Below are 23,221 nucleotides of genomic sequence, written 5' to 3'. Positions count from 1 at the left end.
GGAGCATCACTTGATGGTGTGAGAAAACTGCTCCCCTAACATCAGAACCCTAACAGGTCCTGGGAATTAGCATGTGGCCCACTTTGCCGGGGGTGGGGACATCATTCTGCCTGCCACAGTACCTGTTTGGCAACGTGGCGGTGACTGACTGGCATTCCTCTAAAACTGTGGCTGGTTGGCTTTGCAGGAGATCCGGTTGGAAAGAAACTGCAGCATGTAAGTTGCTTCCTTTTGCTGATAAACGGGCCTCCTTCCACCCCGCAGCCTTCTCTTCCTCCTCCACCTGCCTTGTCCTGCCCAGAGTTTAGGAGTCAGTCTCAGCATTTCTTGCCTGTTGATTTTGACCATCATGCTTATGCTCAGTCACTTCAGTCCTGTCCCAACTCTGCAGCCTCACGGACTGTAGCCTGCCAGGCTCCTCTGTCCATGGGGATTTTTCAGACAAGAATACTGGAGTGAGTTGCCATTTCCTTTACCAGGAGATCTTCCTGACTCAGGGCTCGAACCCACATCTCTTGTGTCTCCTGCATTGCAGGTGGATTCTTTACTGCTGAGCCACTGGGGAATCTGCTTTAACTATTAAGGATTAAAAAAATCCAGCGGAGGGCTTCCTGGCTTGGAACCCGAGTCTGGAAGGAGAAAGGGAAACCCTCTGTCAGGAAGAGTATGGAGGCTTATGCAAGGCCCTGCTTGTTATGCCCAAACTCCTCTCATTGGAGTTTGGCCCTGGGAGGTGCAATGCTAAGTCCTGCATTTGACAGGTCCTGCAGCAGCAGTGACTTCCGACCCTCTGCAAAAGTATTTGGGGAGAATGGCGCGTTGGAGGAGCAGAAATCTCCAAGTGAGTTAGCCTGGGGGGTGGTGTTTGGTGCTGGGACCCTCAGACTGTAACCTGGATCCCAGTTAATCTACTCAATTTCTGTTCAAGCATGAAACCTGGCACCCGCCTTCTCTGTCCTTGCTCTAGTCAGCCCCCACATTTCTTTTCACATGGTGGACGTGTCCCCCTGCCACCCACCACGCGCGCAGACCCTCAGTCACTGTCTCATTGGCTGCTTCTAACCCCATACTCTAATCCTTGCCTCTTTCCATTTCACTTTCCACCATCTCCAAAGTGACACCGCTCTAAAACATACATGTGTTGATATCAGCTCTCTGATTAAACCCTTTACCACCCCCTCAGCCAGTGGGTTCCCCTGAGACTGCTGTGGGCAGCAGTCAGTGATGTCAGCGGCTGGCCTGGCCTGCCTCTCTTGCCCCTACTTTTTCTGCTCACCCACATGCAGCGTTTGGTCTAGCTATTCCCCACCCCATGCAAACTCCCAAACAAGCCGGGCCTTTTCCTGTGTCCATGTCTTTGCATGTGCTATGCCCTCTGCCTGGATTCTCTTCCACCTCCCTCCTGCATTAATCCCCTTCCTTACCTCCTTCAGCTGACTGTTAACTGTGAAACTTCATTAATACCCCATTGAAAGTGCTGGATTCCTGGTGTGCTAATGACTCCCTGCCTCTCCTGCCCCAGAGATTGCACTGCTGCCTTGAATTCAGTGATGTCCAAGGCCAGTGCGTAACTCAGAACCACTTCCATAACACTGACAAGTGTTTGCTGACCCATTGAATGCTATTTAAATATTCTTTGTTCATGGAGGAGTAATGTTTGAAAGGGAATGTATGTGTGTGTTTTAACATTGAGAAAAATGTGTCATTTATCTCATGTTCTAACTGCTCTAACTCCTCCAACCTTACACCTGCCTTTTTTTTTCTTTTTTGCTATTTTAGAATTCAAGAAAAGGGAGACAGAGGTGTATGTTGGCAATCTCCCGCTGGACATCTCTGAGGTATGCCTCACTCTGCATACCATGCATATGTGCATGATTGCCTCTCGTCTTCTTTGGCTTCCCTCATATGAACTAAACCTGCCAGTAAGAATTTTACCAGTTTTAAAAGGTATTTTAGAGCTACAAATATGCAAGCAGTCACTAGTTGGTGACTAAGCTGACCAACTCACAGTCAGCTCACAGTTTGCCCTGGGCTCTCCCAGTTTGAGCGTGAAGCATCCTGCACCCAGCCATCCGTGTAGACCTCGGTGGGTGGCCACCCTCCTCATTGCTTGGAATGGAGGCCTGCAGTAAGGCCACTTCCCTTTGGCAAGGGGCCCTTATGAGGGTTCAATTGCCAATCCTTTGATCATTGGGAGCCGTGGGGTCTCAGTCAAAAAAGCTATGCTCATTTCACTTTGAAATGAACCAGTTGAGTCAGTTAGCTGTGTGTTCAGAGAGTAGAATATAAACAGCCATATTCGACCCCAGGAATCTTTCTGTCTATCTGGGGAGGCCAGACCACCAAACCTGAAATAATTATAGAACAACATAAATATTTAAAATTTGTAATAAGTACATTTGAACTACCGATGAAAAGAGAGTGAAAGTGTAATCTCCTGATTTGAGGCATCCCCTGGCTTTTTTTTTTTTTCTGGAGCATTTAAAAATGTTCACATTATGCAAAATAATGTGCCCAAGGCACTCTCAGCATGCTGAAAAATAAAGCGTGCTCAAACTCAGTCTTAGATGAAGCATGAGAGAAACTGACTTTTGTGGAGTCCCTGCTGCATGTCAGACGTCTTTCAAAAATGTCCTGGTCTCGTGTCTGCTTGCCAGTTAGCTAAACTTAGTCTTCTCTGCCCAAGTCGTACTTTATTCCTTTTACACTGTTACTGTATTTTAATTATCAGATAGGCTCCAGGAACTAGGCTAAATCCTTCATTAGTGTGGTTTTATTAAATGCTCATAATAGCTCTGCATGGTGGGTGGTATCCCCATCGAAGATGAGGCAGACGAGGCTCTACTAGGTCCTCCTTAGCCAAGTACACAGACTCAGGGAGTGGTCAGCCAGGAGTTGAGTCCATGTCCACAGCCTGCAAGTACCTAACCACATAATTGATAAGATGTGTAAATAAATCACCGTAAAAAGAGATGGACCTATTAGATTTTTATCTGACAAAGAAGAAAATGGTATTGGGGCACAGAGAGTGAAGTAATTCATTTTGACCCAGTGAGTTAAATCTTGTTGAGTCAAAGTGGATGTGTTGGGGGATGCTTGGAATCCAGGAGAAGGGAGTATTGGGATCAACTCCCCTTCCCCTTGGCAGGCTGGTACAAGCCGTTACTTGACCGTGAGATGAAGGCAGGAGCCCTGCAGAAGTTGGTACAGTGGTCTGGGGCAGGCGAGGCGCTGAGCGGCTCTGCCTCCTCTCTGCAGTGGATCCCGTTTCACGGCCAGGCCCCGGGGGCTTGCTTGGCCATGCTGACCCACACTGTGGTATGGGGCGCCTCTGGTCCTTGCCCACTTCACTAGAAAGCAGTAGCGTTCTCCACGGTGGTTTCTTCCAACGTACAAACAGAGACCAGCCTCCTAGGAGAGGAAACCCTTGAGCTAAAGAAGTAGGATTTTAAAAAGAAACGTCTGATTCTGACATTAATACCTGCCTTGTCGAGAACTGTGGAGTGGGTGAGTGAGACTTTTACCTTCCTGCACAACAACAGACTAGCCTGCGGCAGTTTCATGGTTGTTGGTAGAAGATGAAAGTCTTGGATCAGAGATGACAGATGAATTATTACTCATAACGAGAATAGTAGCTAGCATTTTACTTTATTAACATTTCTTTTTTTATTGAGATATAAATCACATACCAAAAAATTCACTGTTTTAAAGCATAAAATTCAGTGGTTTTTAATATATTCACAAGGTTGCACAGCCATCACCATTAATTCCGGAATATTTTCATCACCTCGCAAGTAAATCTCATAATCATTAGCAGCACCGCCTCCTCCTGTCTTCCTCCAGCCCCTGGCAGCCACTAGTCTACTTTCTGTCTCTATGGATTTGCCTATTCTAGATATTTTATGTAAATACAGTCATACAGTGTCTTTCTCTTTGCATAATGTTTTCAGGGTTCGTACATTTTATAGCATGTCTCAGTACTTCATTCCTTTTTATGACTACAATATTTATATGGATATATATCATAGTTTGTTTATCCATTTGTTATTGAACATTTGACCTGTTTCCACTTTTTGGCTTTTATGAAAATCTTACCTGAACATGGGTGTGCAAGCTTCTGTGTAAATGGATGTTCCAGTTGTCTTGGGTATATACCTAGGAGTGAAATTATTGAGTCATGTGATAACTCTGTGCCAAACTGTTTTCCAAAACAGCTGTACCATTTCACATTCATACCAACGATGTGTGAGGATTCCAATTTCTCTACTTCCTGGCCCAAAACTATTTTTGTCTGTCTTTTTGACTCTTGCCATCAGGTAGATGTGAAGTGATATCTCATTGTGGTTTTGATTTGTGTTTTCATAGTAATTAATGAGCATCTTTTCATGTGTTTATTGTCTCTTTGTATATATCTTCTTTGGAGAAATATTTTTTTAATCCTTTACCCAGTTTAAAATCAGTTCATCTTTTTTACTATTGAGTTGTAAGAGTTCTTTATATATTCTGGATACAGGTCTCTTATCAGATACATGATTTGTAAATATTTGCTCCCATCGGTTGTGTTTTATTTTGTCTGTAGTATCCTTTGAAACACAAACGTTCAATTTTGATGCATTCCAATTTTCCATTTTTTTTCTTTGGTTGCTGTAGGTGTCATATCTAAGAATCCATTGCCTAATCCAAGGTCACAGAGATTTACATGTATTCATTCTTCTAAGAGTTTTGTAGTTTTTGCTCTTGTATTTAGGTCTGTAATCCTTTTGAAATTTATTCTTGCATGTGGTTTGAAGTTGAGGTCAATTTCATTCTTTGCATGTGGATATCCAGTTGCCCCAGCATCATTTGCTAAAAAAGATTATTTTTTCCCCACTGAATTATTTTGGCACCCTTGTTGCAAATCCATTGACCATAAATAGAGCAGTTTATTTCTGGAGTCTCATTCTATTGCACTGACCGGTATGTCTATCCTTACGCCAGTCCCGCGCTTGCGTATTTTTGCTTTGTAGTAAGTTTTGAAATTGATCTCACACTCAACTCTTAAGCCCAGTGGTTAGCATTCTCCCCTCACCAGTTTTCTGAAACTGGTCTTGTTGAGTATATGAGTAACCTTCATGATGCCAAATGGATTTAAAATCTTCAGATGCCTCTGTTTCCTTAATTATGATAGATTGGATAACCTCAAAGCCCTCGCACAAGAAAATACTTGGAAATAGAAGCTAAAATATAAGAAATGACACTTTTTTAACTTTTTATTTTGTATTGGCGTATACAGCTGAGTAGGGGCTTCCCTGGTGGCTCAGCGGTAAAGAATCTGCCTGCAATGCTGCAGACCTGGTTTCCATCTCTGGGTCAGGAAGATCCCTTGGAGGAGGGCATGGCAGTCCACTCTGGTACTCTTGCCTAGAGAACCCCATGGACAGAGGAACCTGGCAGTATGCAGTCCTCAGGGTCGCACAGAGTTGGACACGACTGCAGCAGCAGCAGCAAAGCTGATTAACAAACAACATTGTGATAAGTTTCAGGTGAAGAGCGAAGGGACTCAGCCATACATACACATGCACCATTCTCCCCCAAACTCCCCACCCTTCTCAACTGCCACATAACACTGAGCAGATTTCCATGTGCTGTATATGCAGTGGGTCCTTGTTGGTTATCTGTTTTAAATATGGCAGCGTGTACGTATCCATCCTAAACCCCTAATTATCCCTTTCCCCATCGTCCCCACCCCCACCCTGACCCTGGCAACCAGAAGTTTGTTGTCTAAGTCTGTAGGCCTCTGTTTTAAGTTCATTTGTCTTGTTTCTTTTTAGATTACACATATAAGGGATGTCTTATGATACTTCTCTTTCTCTGTCTGGCTTACAGAGCTGCAGTGAATAGCTCTGTTCACATACAGGGAGCACATATCCTTTCAGATCATGTTTTTCTCCAGATACGTGCCCAGGAGTGGGATCGCAGGGTCACATGGTAGCTCTATTCTTAGTTTTTTAAGGAACCTCCATGCTGTTCTCTCGGAGAGGCAATGGCACCCCACTCCAGTACTCTTGCCTGGAGAATCTCGTGGGTGGAGGAGCCTGGTGGGCTGCAGTCCATGGGGTCGCTAAGAGTCGGACACGACTGAGCAACTTCACTTTCACTTTTCACTTTTATGCATTGGAGAAGGAAATGGCAAGCCACTCCAGTGTTCTTGCCTGGAGAATCCCGGGGACGGCAGAGCCTGGTGAGCTGCCATCTGTGGGGTCACACAGAGTCGGACACAACTGAAGTGACTTAGCAGCAGCAGCAGCATACTGTACTCTGTAGTGGCTGTATCAATTTACATTCCAACCAATGGTGTAGAAGGGTTCCCTTCTCTCCATACCTACCAGCATTTATTGTTTGTGGATTTTTTGATGATAGACTTTCTGTCTGGTGTGAAGTGATATCTTGTCCGACTGTTTGTGACCCCATGGACTGTAGCCCTACCAGGGTCTTCTGTCCATGGAATTCTCCAAGCAAGAATACTGGAATGGGTAGCCACTCCCTTCTCCAGGGGATCTTCCCAACCCAGGGATCGAACCTGGATCTCCTGCATTGAAGGTGGATTTTTTTTTTACCATCTGAGCCACCAGGAAAGCCCCAATAATTAGTGATGTTGAATATCTTTTTATGTGCCTCTTGAGAAATGCCACTTTAAAATACATAGCTGACTCCTAAGAAAGTAAGGAAAATTAAGAGGGCCCAAAATAAGCAATAACTTGAAAACTGGGAGGATCTGGTCAATTCCCTAGGGTCTGTGCCTACCTCAAAACCTAAAGATTGGATTGGATTATAGCAGCCATGTCAGGGTAGGAGATGACACTCGGGGCCTATGTGAGGAGGGACATGGTAGTTGACATCCCTGCAAAAGCAGGATGGTTGAAGGGCTGGCCCCGTGAGCCACAGAACTTTTCTTATTGGCCCAGGGTGGTGTTGAGAAAGTTAATCTGACTTGGCCAGGATCTGGGGCTGGTAGGGTAAACAGTCTCCCTAAGAACATACAACAGTAGGCCTGATTTCATGTGAATTGTGGTTTAAATTCATATTACTTACATAGTCTGGGAACCTTCAAGCTAAAATTTAACTTTTGATGAAGTTAAAAGCCCAGATCACAGAAAAACATTTAAACTGTGAGTGGAAGGAAACGTCCAAAATCTGAGAAAGAGTATCTACAGAAAATACACAGAAAACATTGTCACTTGGGAAACAGGCATTTTAAAATCAAGAACAAGACGCTAGTGCCCCTATCATTTCTGTTTAACATTTTATGCAATCTCTTAGCTAGAGCAAGTGAGAAAATAAAGTGAGAGGTGTAAGAATTGGAAAGGAAAAAACAAAATCATTATTTGCAGATGATTGTCTAAGTTGAAGCTCAGAAGACTCTTGGATATGTTAGAATTATTGATAGTTAAGGTGGTTGAATATAAGATAAATATACAAAAGTCAATTGTATTTCTATACAGAGGGGAAAAAATGCAAAGAGCTAGAAATTAATAAAAGTTGTGCAAGACATAGACACAGAAAATTAGGCTTTACTGAAAGACATTAAGGAAGGCTTCAACAAAGAGATGGATAAGAAGAGTCAGTTTTATGATCCTTAAATTGGTATATAGATTCAATACCATTGTGATCAAAATACCCAAAGGATTTTCAAAGAGCCTGACAAACTGATTCTAAAATTTACGTGAAACAGAACATGTCCCATGAATAAATGCACCTTTTTTGAAGAGGAAGAATAAGGAGACAGGAGAGTAAATTTTCCACTGTAATGATGACCTTGATGTGGATGCCTTGCTAATTGCCAACATATGAACCATAAAAAGCCCAGAAATATACCTACATGTATATGAAAACTTGGTGTGTATAATCAGGTGGCATTGCAGATGAGTTGGGAAAGAAGGGACTATTCAGTAAACTGGTTCTGAGATGTTTCTTTATCCATACAAGAAAAATGAAATTGGACCTTTACATTGTAACATTCACTGAATGGATTCTAGATGGATTAAGGACTTAACAATGTATAGCAAATGCAATACTTAGGGACACAACCTTGATAGCTTTCCCTTTGAGATCAGGAACAAGATATAAATACCGGCTATTGCTATTTCTGTCAGCATTGTACTGGTGGTCCTGGTCAGTGCAGCAGGCAAGGAGAAAGAAAGACACGAGAATGGGAAAGGTGGAGACAAGTGTCATTAAGTGCAGGGGATATGATGGTGGTAGTAGACAGTCAGGACCAGTTATCTGTATTCCCAGCTTGTACCTTGCCCATGAACCCTGAACTTGTCGATTTAGTTGCCTAGTCCTTATCTCTACTTGGGCAACTCATAGGCATTTCAGACTTAATGTGTCCAGCCTGCTCCTCCCACGGTCTTCCTCATCTCAGTAAATGGCTCAAAACCTGGGAAATATTCTTGTTTCATATCTCACATGTTTTTCACACTTCACATTCAATCTGTCAGCGGGTATAAAAATACACCTAGAATCAAACAGTCTTTTGCATCAGAAGGGAGGAAGAGAATGGAATAGCTCTTTAAATTTGCCAAAATAAACAGTGGAAAGATAAAAAGGGAATAAAGATGGTGACCTCTGGGGGAGGGAAGGAAAAATGATAGAAGGGAGATAGAGGCACAATTTATTTTATTTATTTATTTAAAAATTTTTAAATTGATTTTTATTGGAGTTACTGTTTTATTGGAGTTTATTGTGTTAGTTTCTGCTGTACAGCAAAGTGCATCAGCTCTATGTGTACATGTATCCCCTCTTTTTGGAGGGACAGTTTATGAATTTACCTTGTGTTATTGTTTTGACTTTAAAATATATGAATGTTTTCATATTTAAGAGAATCAAAGTGATCTATTAAAAAAGCACTCCCTAAAAACTGAAAACAAACTAGTGATATAATTAGTTTGGTGTCAGAGAATAGAATTATTCAAACTGAATAAGCCCGGGAACAAACTAGTGATATAATTAGTGGTGTCAGAGAATATAGTTATTCAAATTGACCTTAGAATATGATATTTTGACTGTGTATCCTCAGTAGGATATATTACAAGCATAAAAAGAACTGCAAGGAAGTCTTAAACTTTGCTCAGTAATTTTGCTGTCTGTAGTAATCCTGATATTATTTGAACCTGTTATATATTTAAAGTAGGATATAATAACTAGTATTGTTAGGAATAAAGATTTTCAGCATAAGATAAATAAAAACCATCTGTAGCTCTATAGGAATTAGAATCCATGATTACAGTGATTATTTTCCCTTTCAAAGACGCGTATCTCCTAACTCTGCTGGTTGAAAGACCTTGGTGCTCTTAACAACCCAGTGGCAATAAGATCCTAGATTGCTCACTTTAAATACCATTCCCCACTGAAAGGAGCTATCCCTTCTTAGAGTCCAGGTTTGGAGCTGTTATGTGCCAGAAAGCTAGAAACCTCTCAAAGGCTATTAGGGTTTGATTGAAGGGAAGGGAGAAGTTGTGATTAGAGGTGAGATACTTTTTCCTTGGACCTATGTGCTGGAATGTTTACAGATGTAGTGATGAGGTGATGAGATTTATTTCAGAATAGCCTAATGGTAGGGAGAGGTATAGGTGAAATCAGAGTGTCCCTGAGTTAAGAATTTTTTTTTCCGGGCAAGGCTTTCCTGGGGACTCGTGCTATAGCACGAAGGAGTGAAAACAGGGAACAGGTGCCCTTATTTGCTCCCTTTTTTTTGAATTGAGGCTGACAGGTATATAGGAATTTGTTATACTGTTTTCTATACATGTTTAAAAAGTTGGCTTAAAGCTCAACATTCAGAAAACGAAGATCATGGCATCTGGTCCCATCACTTCGTGGGAAATAGATGGGGAAACAGTGGAAACAATGTCAGACTTTATTTTTTGGGGCTCCAAAATCACTGCAGATGGTGATTGCAGCCATGAAATTAAAAGACGCTTACTCCATGGAAGGAAAGTTAGGATTAACCTAGATATATTCAAAAGCAGAGACATTACTTTGCCAACAAAGGTCCGTCTAGTCAAGGCTATGGTTTTTCCAGTAGTCATGTATGGATGTGAAAGTTGGACTATGAAGAAAGCTAAGCGCTGAAGAATTGATGCCTTTGAAGTGTGGTGTTGGAGAAGACTCTTGAGAGTCCCTTGGACTGCAAGGAGATCCAACCAGTCCATTCTGAAGGAGATCAGCCCTGGGATTTCTTTGGAAGGAATGATGCTAAAGCTGAAACTCCAGTACTTTGGCCACCTCATGCGAAGAGTTGACTCATTGGAAAAGACTCTGATGCTGGGAGGGATTGGGGGCAGGAGGAGAAGGGGACGACAGAAGATGAGATGGCTGGATGGCATCACTGACTCGATGGACGTGAGTCTCAGTGAACTCCGGGAGTTGGTGATGGACAGGGAGGCCTGGCATGCTGCGATTCATGGGGTCTCAAAGAGTCAGACACGACTGAGTGACTGAACTGAACTGATACATGTTTAAAAGTTTCCAAATAGAAAGACATAAGAACAAGCAAAAAGAGGGTCCCGTGGGCCAAAAATGGGACGATTCATGTTTCGAAAATACTAATGACTACCTTTGATTAGAACTTACTAGTGATAAAAAGCAAGGATTAGAACTTACTAGTGATAAAAAGCAATGAAAGTGATACCTAAAGAAATAATACATAAACTCACTGGACACATTGAAGATAGCAAGAAATAGTTCAGTAATATAAAACTTGGTAATTAAAGGAAAAGGTTAAGTGTTTATCTTGCTTTTCTAACACCAGTGCCATTTCAGGGCAAATGACTAACACTAGTGAATGAGAGAAAGTTCTTTCCAGAGGAGCTCTAGCTCATCAATGCAGAGGAAACGATTGAAAATCATCGTTTTGCAAACCATAATACCTGTTTCAGACGGGAGTTATCAGAGCATGGTAGATTCATTAGATAAAATATTGATGGGCAGTTTTATAATGAAAGGATCAGGCTGTTACTGTCTGAATTTGTGTTTTGTTTGTTTTTGTCTGAGCCTTGCAGCATGTGGGATCATAGTTTCCTAAGCAGGGATTGACCCCTTGACCCTGCAGTGAAAGTGTGGAGTCTTAACCACTGGATTGCCAGGGAAGTCCCTGTCTGATTTATTGATTAATTTAGCGTCACCTAAAGTGAGACAACCAGGTGTAAGTCTCCTAAAATGATGTCATATTAGTGAAGAAGATCTCACACCATCTGTAAAGTATTCTAGCCAAAAATGTAAATAATAACCTATATGTGAAAGCTCCATGGCTAACTTCTAGTCTAAAGGAAACGGGGGTGGGGATAGAAGATCAAGTTAAACGCTTACAATAAGGAAGCAGTACTCTTGTCTACAGAACAGCTGACCTGGTCTATATTACACGTCAAAGTCATGGAAAAATTAAAGCAGGGAGATCTGATATAAAGATGTTTAGAGGAGACCTAAGAGAAATGATGACCAAACAGAATAAGTAGACCTTGTTCTGACCCTGACTGCGACAAAACAGTCGTTAAAAGATATTTTTGAGACAGTCGATGACATTTGTCTGTTAGTTGTTTGTAGTTTGATAAGTCACCTCTCTGACTTAATATGTCTGCTTAATACCGTTGAACTCACCATGCACATTTCTCACTGATTTTAATTAATTATCTGTCTTTCCTAAATACGATCAGTCCCAGGAGGGACTTCCCTACTGGTCCAGTGGCTAAGACTCCACACTCCCAGTGCAGGGGGACTGGGTTCAGTCTCTGGTCAGGGAACTAATCCCACATGTTCCAAATAAGACTTCTCATGCTGCAAGGAAAATCAAAGATCCTGTGTGCTGCAACTTAGACCTGGTGCACCCAAATTAATAAATAAATAACAGGTGGAAACCTAGAGCCTATTATACAGAGTGAAGTAAGTCAGAAAAACAAACATTATATACTTGCACATATATGTGGAATCTAGAAAGATGGTACTGTTGAAATTATTTTCAGGGCAGCAATGGAGACGCAGAACAGACTTATGGACACAGGGGTGGGGCAGAGGGCAGAGGAAGGAGAGGGTGGGATGTATGGAGAGAGAAGCATGGAAGTGTACATGACCGTATATAAAATAGATAGCCAGTGGGAATTTGCTGTATGACTCAGGGAACTCAAACCAGGGCTCTGTAACCATCTAGAGGGGTGGGATGGGGAGGGAGGTTCAGAAGGAGGGGGCATATGTTTACCTATGGCTGATTCATGTTGATTTGTGGCAGAAACCAACACAATTCTGTAAAGCAATTATCCTTCAGTTAAAAATAAATAAATTTAAAATTAAAAAAAAAAAAGAGATCAGCCCCAGGAGGGGAGAGCCTTTGGGTACCTTGTTCATGGCACGAAAGACATTTTCTAGCACAGAGTAGGCACTTAATAATCATTTGTTGAATGAATTAGAGGGAAATGGACAGTGAGTACAGACAAGTTTTTCAAGGATTTTTGTAACAAAGAAGGATAGGAAGCGGGGTGGGAGCAGGAGGGGGTTGTAAGGTCAAAGGTGTTACTTACGTGTCTTTAAGTATTTAGATGGTAAATATTAGAGCTCATTTGTATGCCCACCCAGTGGGGAGGGTAGTTAATGCAGGAAAAAGGGGAGATCGTTTAGTATGAAAGACCTTGAGAAGGTTAAGAGGGGTTGTCTGGAGCAAGGACGGGCCTTCTATGTAGAGGGGGGCACACGGGTACAGGGAGGTTGACTGATGTCGTGGCAGGGGCTGGGTGTTCCTTTTGATTGCTTGTCTCTCCTCAGCAAAGAATCGGGGTTATCTGCTGAGTAGAAAGAGGGCAGGGAAGGTCTGAGTGGAAGTAGACTGCAGTAGTTTTGTTGGGGAGGCTGGCAGTTGATGATTAGGAATATGTAGTAGGAATGCCAGAAGCACTGAACCAGGAAATGACCCGCAGTCAGTGATCAACCACAGTGGAAAGAGGAAGGCAGGGGCCGGTGGGGCGGGGCAGGGTGGGGCGGAACGGATGGCCAGAGAGTCAGGATAGGGTCGGGAGTTTGCGGGGCGGTGGGAAAGTGGCAGAGTTTGAAGGATCACAGACCCAGAGAATAGAGCTGGGGAGCTAGAGGTGTGAGAAGGAAGGTGGTTGGAGAGCAGGGACTCGAAGTTGCCGTCTGGAGGTGGGCGGTCCTTGGTAATAGTGGGGTCCAGGGTGTGTCCTGGGAGGAAGGGAGCTCAGGTGACGGGGATACCCCACTTTCTCTCCTCTGTGTGTTTTCTCTTCTCTATGACTTTTATCATTTCATACATTTTTTTAAAAATGTATCTGTGTTGGCACATACATGCGATGCCAATAAACATTCAGATGCTTAGCTTGGATCATAAGAAAGTGCTGGTACTTGACCAGTTTTTATCTGCAGAAATGTCAAATCACATGGCTCAAGTTAAATGTTTCCCAGTTTTTGCCACTTTCTTTTCTTCCTTTATTTTTGACTGTGCTGGGTCTTTGTTGCTTCGCACGGGCCTTCTCTAGTTGCATGGAGCGGGGGCTACTCTCTAGTTTTGATGTGCAGGCTTCTCATGGTGATGGCTTCTCTTGTTCTTGAGCATAAGCTCTAGGTGCTCAGGCTTCAGTAGTCGCAGCTCCTGGTCTCTAGAGCAAGGGCTCAGTAGTTGTGGCAGATGGGCTTGCTCCATGGCATACAGGGTCTTCCCCAACCAGGGATCGAACCCGTGTCCCTGGCATTGGGAGGCAGATTCCTATCCACCATGCCACTGGGAAAGTCCTTTTTCCACTTTAAACAGAGCTTCAGTGCACTGGCATGTCTACATGCGTGTCTCTAGGACCTCACCTGGGTGTGGGGCCAGAGCCACACGGTGCACACGGCTGGGCCAGGAGGGGAGAGAGGCCCCCACTCCTGCCAGCAGCATCAGCAGCAGAATTCCTTTATCCTTACCAACACCAGCTTGGTGTTGTCCTGCTGCTAAATCACTGCTGTCCAGGGGATATGGAATCATTTAGCATGCAGGTAACTGCCATAACCTTCTGCCTGTCTGGCACGAAGTCAGTGGCCCATAAATGCTCGTGCCATAATTATTGGCAAGCTACAGTAGATGTTTTTTTGTAATGATTGATTGAAAGGAGTGTATTAATAAGTGAAATAGGTTATGAAGCAGAGGATACTGTATGATCCCTTAGTCTCTATGTACAGTACTCATGTTTTGGTGGTAAGATTATGGGTGATATCTCTATTTTGCTTATCTGTATTTTCAAACTTTTCTATAATAAACATCTAATGCTTTGGTAATTAAAATATCCTAATAACTAATTTTAGTTATTTAAAATGATACGTAAAAGATACCCTAAGGGATATGAGGCAATTTTAAAGTATTAAGCTTCCTGTCAAATATATAGTAAAAAAAATTTTTAAATAAACAAACTGAACTATTAAGGGGCAGAAAAATGTCATAGGTTATGCCTTTAGGTTTTCGTAGTTCCTTATGCTAACTATCAATAAGAACAACACCTGCTGCTAAGATGACCTCACTGATAGCACTGATTGATGAACCACGGATGGAAAGAAGTCAGCAGTTTCTTTTGTGTGTGTGTGGTAGTGGTGGTTCTTCTCTCTTCTTACACTCGAGCACATTTTCTGAAAATGAGCGCTTCCTAAATCAGTTTGATACCAGGGAATAGTAGTTTTTGACCTTGGCTGCATATTGCCATCATCTTTTAAAAAATATTGCTAAAAATACTGCTTTAATCTCAACTTCGGAGATTCTGATTTTGTTTACCTGGGGTGGGCCAGGCATCACTCTGGTAGGTAGTTTTTTTTTTTTTTTTTTTTAAGTGACTTTCCAGCTGAATCTTATGTGCAATCAGAATTGAGGATCATTGCTGTAGGAGAAGGGTTTGCCAAGTTTTCTGTGAAGGGTCAGATGCGTGCATGCTAAACCATTTCAGTTGTGTTTGATTCTGTGTGACCCCGTGGACTGTAGCCCACCAGGCTCCTCTGTCCACGGGATTCTCCAGGCAAGAAAACTAGAGTGGGTTGCCATGCCCCCTTCCAGGGGATCTTCCCAGGGATTGGACCAGCTTCTTGGCAGCAGGTTCTTCACCACTAGCACCACCTGGGAAGGCCCAGAGGATCAGATAGTAGGTGTTACGCTTCGCAGGCCATAATCCCCTGTTGCAGATGCTCTGCCACTGGGCCCTGAAAGCGGCCATGGAGAATACGTAAATGAACAGGCGTGGCTGCACTCCAGTAACACTTAGGAAAAGGGTGGTGGGTTGGATTTGGCCCAAGGCTATGGTTTCCTGACACTGAAGGCACAAAAATATGGGAGTTTTCTCTTATGTCATCATTTATTCATTGATTTATTTTTGGCTGTACCACATGGCTTTGGGGATGTTAGTTCTCCGACCAGGGATTGAATCCATGCCCTCGGCAGTGAAAGCACAGAGCCTTAACCACTGGACTGCCCAGGAATTCTCTTTTAATAATAGCAAAATCTGACCAGAAGAAAGGTATCATTTTGCATGATATCATGAAAAGAATGCAGGATTTGAGGTTAGAAGACTTGAGTTCAAATCTTGACTCTAAATTAGCTGTGTAATCTTAAGGCAGTCACTTAATCTCGATGATCTTTATTTTATGCATTTGAGAATGAGGACAATAATAATATACACTTCATAGGGTGGTTTTAAAGATCAAATGGAATAAGGCATATGATAGTGCTTTATAAACTGAAAATGCTAAGCACATATTGCTTGAACTCACAAATTGCTTGTTGCTCAGCATCTTGTAGATTTATGTGTAATAAACATTAAATATTTAAAAGTAAAAGCAAATTAGAAAATTTGAATTTAAATGTAATATAAATATGAATACTTGGAAAAATGAGCTATACATTATGCATTTCTCTTCCCTTGCCAATAAAGTGACTTTAGATTGGTAATAACAGAAGATGGTATAAATATACATTTTCCCGAAGTAGAATTTTCTCGGGAAACATTAGTTTTCATCACAGGTGTGGGATTTGCATTGGTAACAGCCAGTGGAGAAGCTGGGGAAGGTGAAAGGGGGGAGATGCAGGTAGGAGTTGACACGGAGGCCTGAGGGGAAGCTACGGCCGTGGGCAGCGCATCCGTGACCTGCGAGAACGCATTTTCAGTGGAGCAGGAACAGCGGCCAAGCTGCAGCCAGAGGGAGTGGGCGGGGAGGAAACAGAGGCAATAGGCGGACACAGCTCTTTCTACACATTTGGCAGAAAAAGAGAAAAAATAGGGTGTTGCTCAAAAGGGCATCAGGGTTGGGTAGATGTTATCTCAAAAAAGGGAGGGCAGTCGTGGTTGGAGCCCAGGGATGGGAGTGGGACTAGGATCCATGGGAGAGGGAGCCTGAGGGCAGGCAGGAGGGAGAGTTGAGAATTAGATGGAGAGACGTCCAGGGGAGGGGATCGTGTCCCCAGGCGGTAGAGGCCTGGCTGCTGTGAGGAAAGTTGGGGTGGTTGGTAGGGGTGGTTGGTAGGGGTGGGGAGCCTTATAGAGCAGGCATGGCAGACAGCTCGATCAGCAGCTGACCAGAGAAGAGTGTGCTCCCTCCATGCGCAGCCCCTCTGGACTTGACTTAGACGTCACTCTGCCCCATCCGTTAAACAGAGATCATGCGTTTATGAACTCTAAGCTCCTTGAGTCCAAGACTTATGTCAAGTTCAAATTCATATCTCCTGTAACACTTGGCATAAGGCTTGTGGGTAGCTCATGTTTGCTGTCGGACGTGTCAGGAAAGAAACGAAGGGAAGTTGCCATGAATACAGGACTGAGTCAGCAGACTCAATTAAAAATGCCTTCCCGCCTAGGTAGCGATGAAAGGGAGATAGCCTAGAGATTCCTAATAAATTGAAAGTCACTTCCACCTGGGAGCCCACCCTGAGCACTTCTTTTCTCTCCAAATTTGGGTTAGATACCCAGACTGTTCTCCTGGAGGCCTCTGTACTTCCTCATGGAATTTCATACCCTCTGGTAAAATGACCTGTTTGCTGATGGTCTTGTCAGGGCCCCACACGTCTGTTGAACTGCAGTCGAAGGCAGCGCTTACAGCCTTCTTGCCTCTGTATTTGCATCGCTGAGCACAGAGCCTGGCACACTCAGCACATCATTGGTTCTCCTTAAGTCTTTGTTCAGCTGATAACAGCCTAGCTGGCTGGGGATCTGCACCCTTGAGAGCCAGCTGTCAGTTTCGTCTTCAGGTCTCTGTATCGCTTTTAAACCCCGCCATTGCAGGAGGAGATTCGGTGCCTTCTGAAGGACTTCAGCCCTCTCCATGTCCACCGAGTCCAGAATGGCTGCAGATGGTAATGACTGTTCTTCCTTTGTTTTCTTTGGGAAGCAACTCCTTTCCTCTTTGTCCATTTTGCTGATGCACTGATGTTGCAGACAAGCTCAACAACTCGCAAAGCCACGCTCACTGTGACTTGGCAGAGGGACGTTTGGGAAACCCCCTTTCCACATTTAACCCTCCGACTCGGCAGCTAATACTACCTTATCCATACAACCTTGGGTTAGAAGTCCAGAGCCCTGGGTTTACTTTTGGTCTTGTCCTTTCTCTGTTTTCTGACTCGAAGCAAGTTAGTGAATCTCCCTCAGCCTTGGTTGCCCCTGAAATCTGGGACCTACTCATATTTTTCCTTTCTTATGTTCAAGGCAGTAAAAGGACTTTGAACTTCTGTGGGGAGCAGTATGAAGGAAATCCAGAGCCATGCCCTATGGTATATGGTGAAAGGGTCAGCGCATGTCTCCCAGTCCCCAGGAACCCCAGGACCAGCTCCCCCACTGCCCAGCCCAAACCTGGGTGTCCTGGTGGCCTCCCTGTGTGGTAGAAGTGGCCCAGCCTCTCTCCTGTCCCCTCAGAGGGAAGAGGAGACCATTCCTCGGCTCGGCACCCCCCTGCGGCTCTGTTTGAGCTGGGCTTAGAGCTGCCCTCTCCTTCCTTTGCAGCTTCGCATTCGTAGATCTGGGCTCTACGCAGAAGGTGGCACTTGCGATCCAGGCACTGAATGGGAAGCTCTTCCACAAGCGAAAACTGTACGTGAATTCCAATAACAGGTCTCCCAAGAGGACCCCTGATGTGACTGAGCGGCCCCAGGAGCTTCTGGTAGGTGCCTGGCCTCTCTACTCTCAGGGTTGCTCTGTGGTCACTGTTTTTTTTTTTGTTTAGGTTTGGCTGTGCTGGGTCTTCGTTGCTACACGGGCTTTTCTGTAGTTGCGGCAAGCAGGGGCTAGTCTCTAGTTGCAGTGCATGGGCTTGTCATTGCAGGGGCTTCTCTTGTGTGGCATGGGGTCTAGGCCACATGTGGGCTCAGTTGTTGTTACTTTCAAGCTCTAGAAGACAAGCTCAGTAGTTATGGCACGTGGGATCTTCCCGGACCAGGGATCAAACCTGTGTCTCCTGCATTGACAGGCTGATTCTTTACCACTAAGCCACCAGGGAAGCCCATCTGTGGTCACTCTTCAGAGCTTAGATGACTCTGCTTTCTGTTCTCTCTTTCTGTCCCATCTTAAACAGTGGACAAAACAGGGGCTGGGATGAAATTAGGAAACTTTATGACTTTAACAGTCAGGAGCAAGGTTGGTATAGAAAACCTGGAACTTTGAAATGAAAGGAAGGCTGTATTCTTGGCAAGGACAAAAAGGGTTATTAGGCAACTCAGTCAGGGCTTTTTCCACCTGGGTTACTGAAATTGAGGTTTTTACTTGTTTAACGCAGCAAACAGTTGTATCTGTTGTTTGCATAGCCTTGTTCTGGCTGCTGGTGTGGAAGGTAAGGAAGACAAAAGTGAGTAAAACCTGATCCTTCCTGGCAGGGAAACAGGTATGAGGTCTGGGAACACGAGAGTTAATGGTGGGGCAGTGCCTGGTGGGGGCTTCCTTTGTTGATAGAGAAGGCCCATGACTAACCTCCAGGAGCTTCCCTCCAATGAAGCAGGCTCTATGTAGGTGAAGGTGAACCAGAAGCAAAGCTATTTGCTTTTCTTTGCTGTAGAAGAGTTCAGAAAGTAGGGGGTCCGAGGGTGATATGGGAACTCCATGATGCTAACCAGGGTTCCAGGTGGGAAGAGGGGGAGAAGCAGAGGGTCCAGAGCCTGTGTTCTCATAAAAGGCACATTCTCAGGAGCCCTATCACAATTTTGCTTACATTTTGTCAGGGAGAGCTGCAACTGGTGACCTTCAGTGCAAAGGAGGCTGGAAAATGTAGCTTTTAAAATAGGCACACTGTTGCTAAACGTGGGAATCTGTCAGCAAGGGAAGAGAGAATGCCTATTGGTAGGCAATTAACAAGGTCAGCCAAGGCTAGAGAAGTTGGAGATGGGAGTTGAGAGGTGGGTTAGAATCTCCAACAGTAAGCGTGCCAGAGGTGGCTCCCTTTGCTAGTTCCAAACTGTTTTTCTTCCTTTGTCTTTAAACCCTCTCTCTTGGAAGGGCAGGCTGTCAGATTACGCCACGTACTGACCTTCTTGGTTGCAGTCACCTGGCATTCTGTTATGCCCTGTTATTCATTGATAACTTTAGCGTTTGACTCACCGTCTTTCTCTCTTACTGACATTCAGATTGCGTCCTGTGGATGATCTATCTTAAGAGTCTGACCCCTTATTTCCCAGACCATTTATCTTCAGTGATCTTTCCTTTCACTCGGTCACAGTTTCCTGTTCCCTGAATTATATCTCAGACCTTGTCATGGCTCATAATTGAACATCTCCAAAATATCCATTTGGAGCATCCCACGCTGCCCCTCACCACTTCTCTGCAGCTCTCTTACTCTAGAAGAGCAGTTCTCAAGCTTTAGCAGCATCAGAGTCACCGCTGAGCTCGTTAAACCGCTTGCTGAGCGCTACCTGCAGAGATGCTGATTGAGTGCATATGGGTGGGGCCTGAGAGTTGTGGCACCATGCCACAAGTGCCAAGTGGACTGGCACCCCTAGTCCTGGGACCACTTTTTGAGTAGCAAGGCTCTGAAACCCCCAGTCTAACAATCGGGCACACTGGGACTCGAAACACTGCCCCTGCCACTTCTTCACTTTTCAACACTCTACTCCCTCACTTCCCTTCTTCGCTTAGATTCCAGAACCATAGCTGCCTTCATTCAGATTACCTTAATTCCCTTAGCTCACTAAGTCATATCTTGCACAACTCCTCTCCTAGTTGAACTCAGCTCTCAACCTCTCTGAACTGCTGAAAATAATTCACACCACCTTGCTCACGGCTCTCAGTTATAGGTATGGTCACAGCTTGCCCACTTCTTCAAACTGACCTGTCTTGGAAATCTCTAACCTTTTCTGTTGTTACGTCCCATCTGCTATTAAGCCCATCTAATGCATTTTTCATTTTGGATAGTATAGTTTTCAACTTCCATTTAGTTCTTACCCCCCATTCCTCAGCTGAACTTTTCCTTTTTTATTGGCTGGGCCTTGAGGCATGTGGCGTCTTCGTTCCACACGTGCGTGCTTGAGTGCTGAGTCGCTTCAGTCGTGTCTGACTTTTTGCGACCCTTGGACTGTAGCCTCCCAGGCTCCTCTGTCCATAGGATTCTCCAGGCAAGAATACTGGAGTGGGTTGCCATTTCCTACTCCAGGGCATCTTCCCAACCCAGGGACTGAACCCACGTCTCGTACATCTCCTGCATTGGCAAGCAGGTTCTTTACCACTAGTGCCACCTGGGAAGCCCCCTTCGTTCTCCAACCAGGGATCAAATCAGTGCCCCGAAGTGGAAGCTCGGAGTCTCAACCACTGGATCACCAGGGACGTTCCCGAACTCTTTCATCTTTTCACCTATTTTGTTTATCTTTTCTTCCAGGTTCTTTAATATACTTATTATAGTTATAAAATAATTTTCTGCTAATTCCAACACCTGGGTCATTTGTGGGTCTGCTTTTGTTGACATTTACCTCCTTGTTTAAGAGTAAAGGCTTCTTACAGTAATTTTTTTTCTGTTTGTTGGATACTGTGGATGTTGTATTATAGAGACTTTATATTATGTTCTCTAAATAGTGTTGACTTTTTTCCTAGCAAAAATGAAATCATGAGGTGGTCTTTCGATCTTATTAAAGTTGGTTTTCTTTTTTGGGGACTGGTATGCTTCAGTTTGAGCCTTTGTTCTTAGGCAAAATCCTTTTCCTAAGATCCGACCTTGTAGGCTGAGGGTGTCAGGGTACTTAGCATGCTCCACTCCGGCTGGGCTGGAACTCCGTTATCTTCCCAGCATTGTACTGATACCTGTATTCCTCTCTTAGCTCGCTCTCTACCTTCTACAACAGCTCTTCTCTCCAAGGCCTCCCAGGACCTACCCTGCATATGGGCAGCTTAGAATTTAACCAAGGACCTGGGGTTAGCTCCTAGACTTCTGGGGCTTTTCTCTACTCCTTTCTCAGTGGTACCCCATCTCATAAATTCCCGGCACCAAACTTCTTCTGTATGTTTCTTCGGCTCAGGGGGACTGCCACTGACTGCCGAGGCTCTGCTTGCCTTGGCTGTGAATTGGGAAAATGTCCCCTCGGCAAGGGGCCAGAGTCAGTGTGGGCTCCTGACCTGTGCTTTCCTTTTCTCAGGCAAATTGCACTCTGCTATTCACTATCATTAGTGTGTACCAGAAACAGTTAATTTGTGTATTTTGTCCAGTTTTATGGTTGTTTGGGACGGGTAAGTACTGTCATGCCAGAACTAGGTACTAGAAAAGAGTGTTTAGAGGCTCACCTTTTTCCTTTTGGGATGAATATCATTTCTCAGGACCATTTCTGGTGCTTTTGCATTAGAAATAAGTAACCAAAAGATGAACACTAATCTCCATGCTTTTGGGAATTTAAAAACATATTCCTAAGTAAATAACGTGTAGGTCAAGGAAGAAATTATAAGAGAAATTTAAAAATACTTAAGAGGTCTTCCCTGGTGGTCCAGTGGTTAAGACTTCAGGCTTCCATTATGGAGGGCATGAGTTCAGTGCCTTGTCGGGGAACTAAGATCCTGTATGCCACACAGCTCAGCCAAAAATTTTTTTTGAGAAAGTACTTAGAACTGAACAATAAGGAAAATTTTTTCTTATCAAAAGCTGTGGGATATATGTGCTCTAGAGCCCACACGCTACAACTGTTGAGCCCGTGTGCTGCAGATACTGCAGCCCATGCACCTAGAGCCTGTGCTCCGTAACAAGAGAAGCACCGCAACGAGAAGCCTGCTCACTGCAGCACAGAGTAGCCCCCGCTCACTGCAACGAGAGGAAGCCTGTGCGCAGCAAGAAGACCCAGTACAACCAAAAAAATAAAGAAGTTGAATGCAGCAAAAGCAATACTTATGGGGAAGTATGTAACATTGAATGCTTAAACGAGCAAAGAAGCCATGGTGAAAATAAATGAGCTTACAGTTGATTGAAGTAGGTAAAAAGTAAAAATAAACCCAAATAAGGAACAGACAAAATTTTTTTTAAAAATATCTATTTATTTGAATGTACCAGGTCTTAGTGGAGGCATGCAGGATCTTTAATTGTGGCATGTGGGCTCTAGTTCCCTGAGAGGGATCGAACCCTGGCCTTTTGCATTGGGAGTACGGAGTCTTAACCACTGGACCACCAGGGAGTCCCAGCAAAAATTTTAAAACAAAGTTTTTTAAAATTTAAAAATTTTGTGGACTTCCCTGGTGGCCCGTTGGTTAAGAATCGGCCTGGCAATGCAGGGGACTTGGGTTCTGTCCCTGCTCGAGGAAGATCCCACGTGCCACAGGGCAGCTAAGCTCGTGGGCCACAACTGAGCCCACATTGTAGAGCCCGCGTGCCGCGGCTGCTGAAGCCAACGCATCTAGAGCCTGAGCTGTGTGTGCAGCAAGAGAGGCCACCGCAGTGAGCACAGCAAGGAGAGTGGCCTCCCCTCGCCCCAAGCAGAACGAAAACCTGTGTAGCAACTGAGGCACAGTGCAGCCATAAAGAAATAAAAATAGCACTTCTTGTTTCCCTTTCACAAAAGAATTTTTAATTTTGTAAACAAAGCTGTAGTTATCTGTCAGTTATATTTCCGTAAAACTGGAGGGGAAACAAGAAGCGTAAAAACAAAGCTTCAATAGAAGAGATCAATAAAGTCAAAATTTGATTCTTTAAAGAGATTAATGAGAAAAACTTTTGGAATGATTAATTAGAAAAGAGAAAAGGGAATAAACATTAGTATTAAAAAAGAGATCATAACTATAGATGTAGC

The 23,221-nt window shown here is 44.0% G+C and overlaps 1 protein-coding gene across 1 annotated transcript in view; it reads left to right on the top strand.

Moving 5' to 3' along the window:
* TDRD10 (tudor domain containing 10) overlaps nt 1-23,221 on the top strand; it is a 54,871-nt gene that overhangs the window by 3,689 nt on the left and 27,961 nt on the right. The window contains exons 2-6 of the mRNA XM_005203808.4: nt 188-216; nt 762-841; nt 1,780-1,838; nt 17,271-17,341; nt 17,985-18,141. Coding sequence (XP_005203865.1) covers nt 215-216; nt 762-841; nt 1,780-1,838; nt 17,271-17,341; nt 17,985-18,141 — 369 coding nt within the window. The 5' untranslated portion in view covers nt 188-214. The remainder of the gene's footprint in view (nt 1-187; nt 217-761; nt 842-1,779; nt 1,839-17,270; nt 17,342-17,984; nt 18,142-23,221) is intronic.

The sequence above is a fragment of the Bos taurus genome, chromosome 3 (genome assembly GCF_002263795.3).
Source record: "Bos taurus isolate L1 Dominette 01449 registration number 42190680 breed Hereford chromosome 3, ARS-UCD2.0, whole genome shotgun sequence".
Classification (NCBI taxonomy): domain Eukaryota; kingdom Metazoa; phylum Chordata; class Mammalia; order Artiodactyla; family Bovidae; genus Bos; species Bos taurus.
This window is presented reverse-complemented; position numbering and strand designations above follow the sequence as displayed.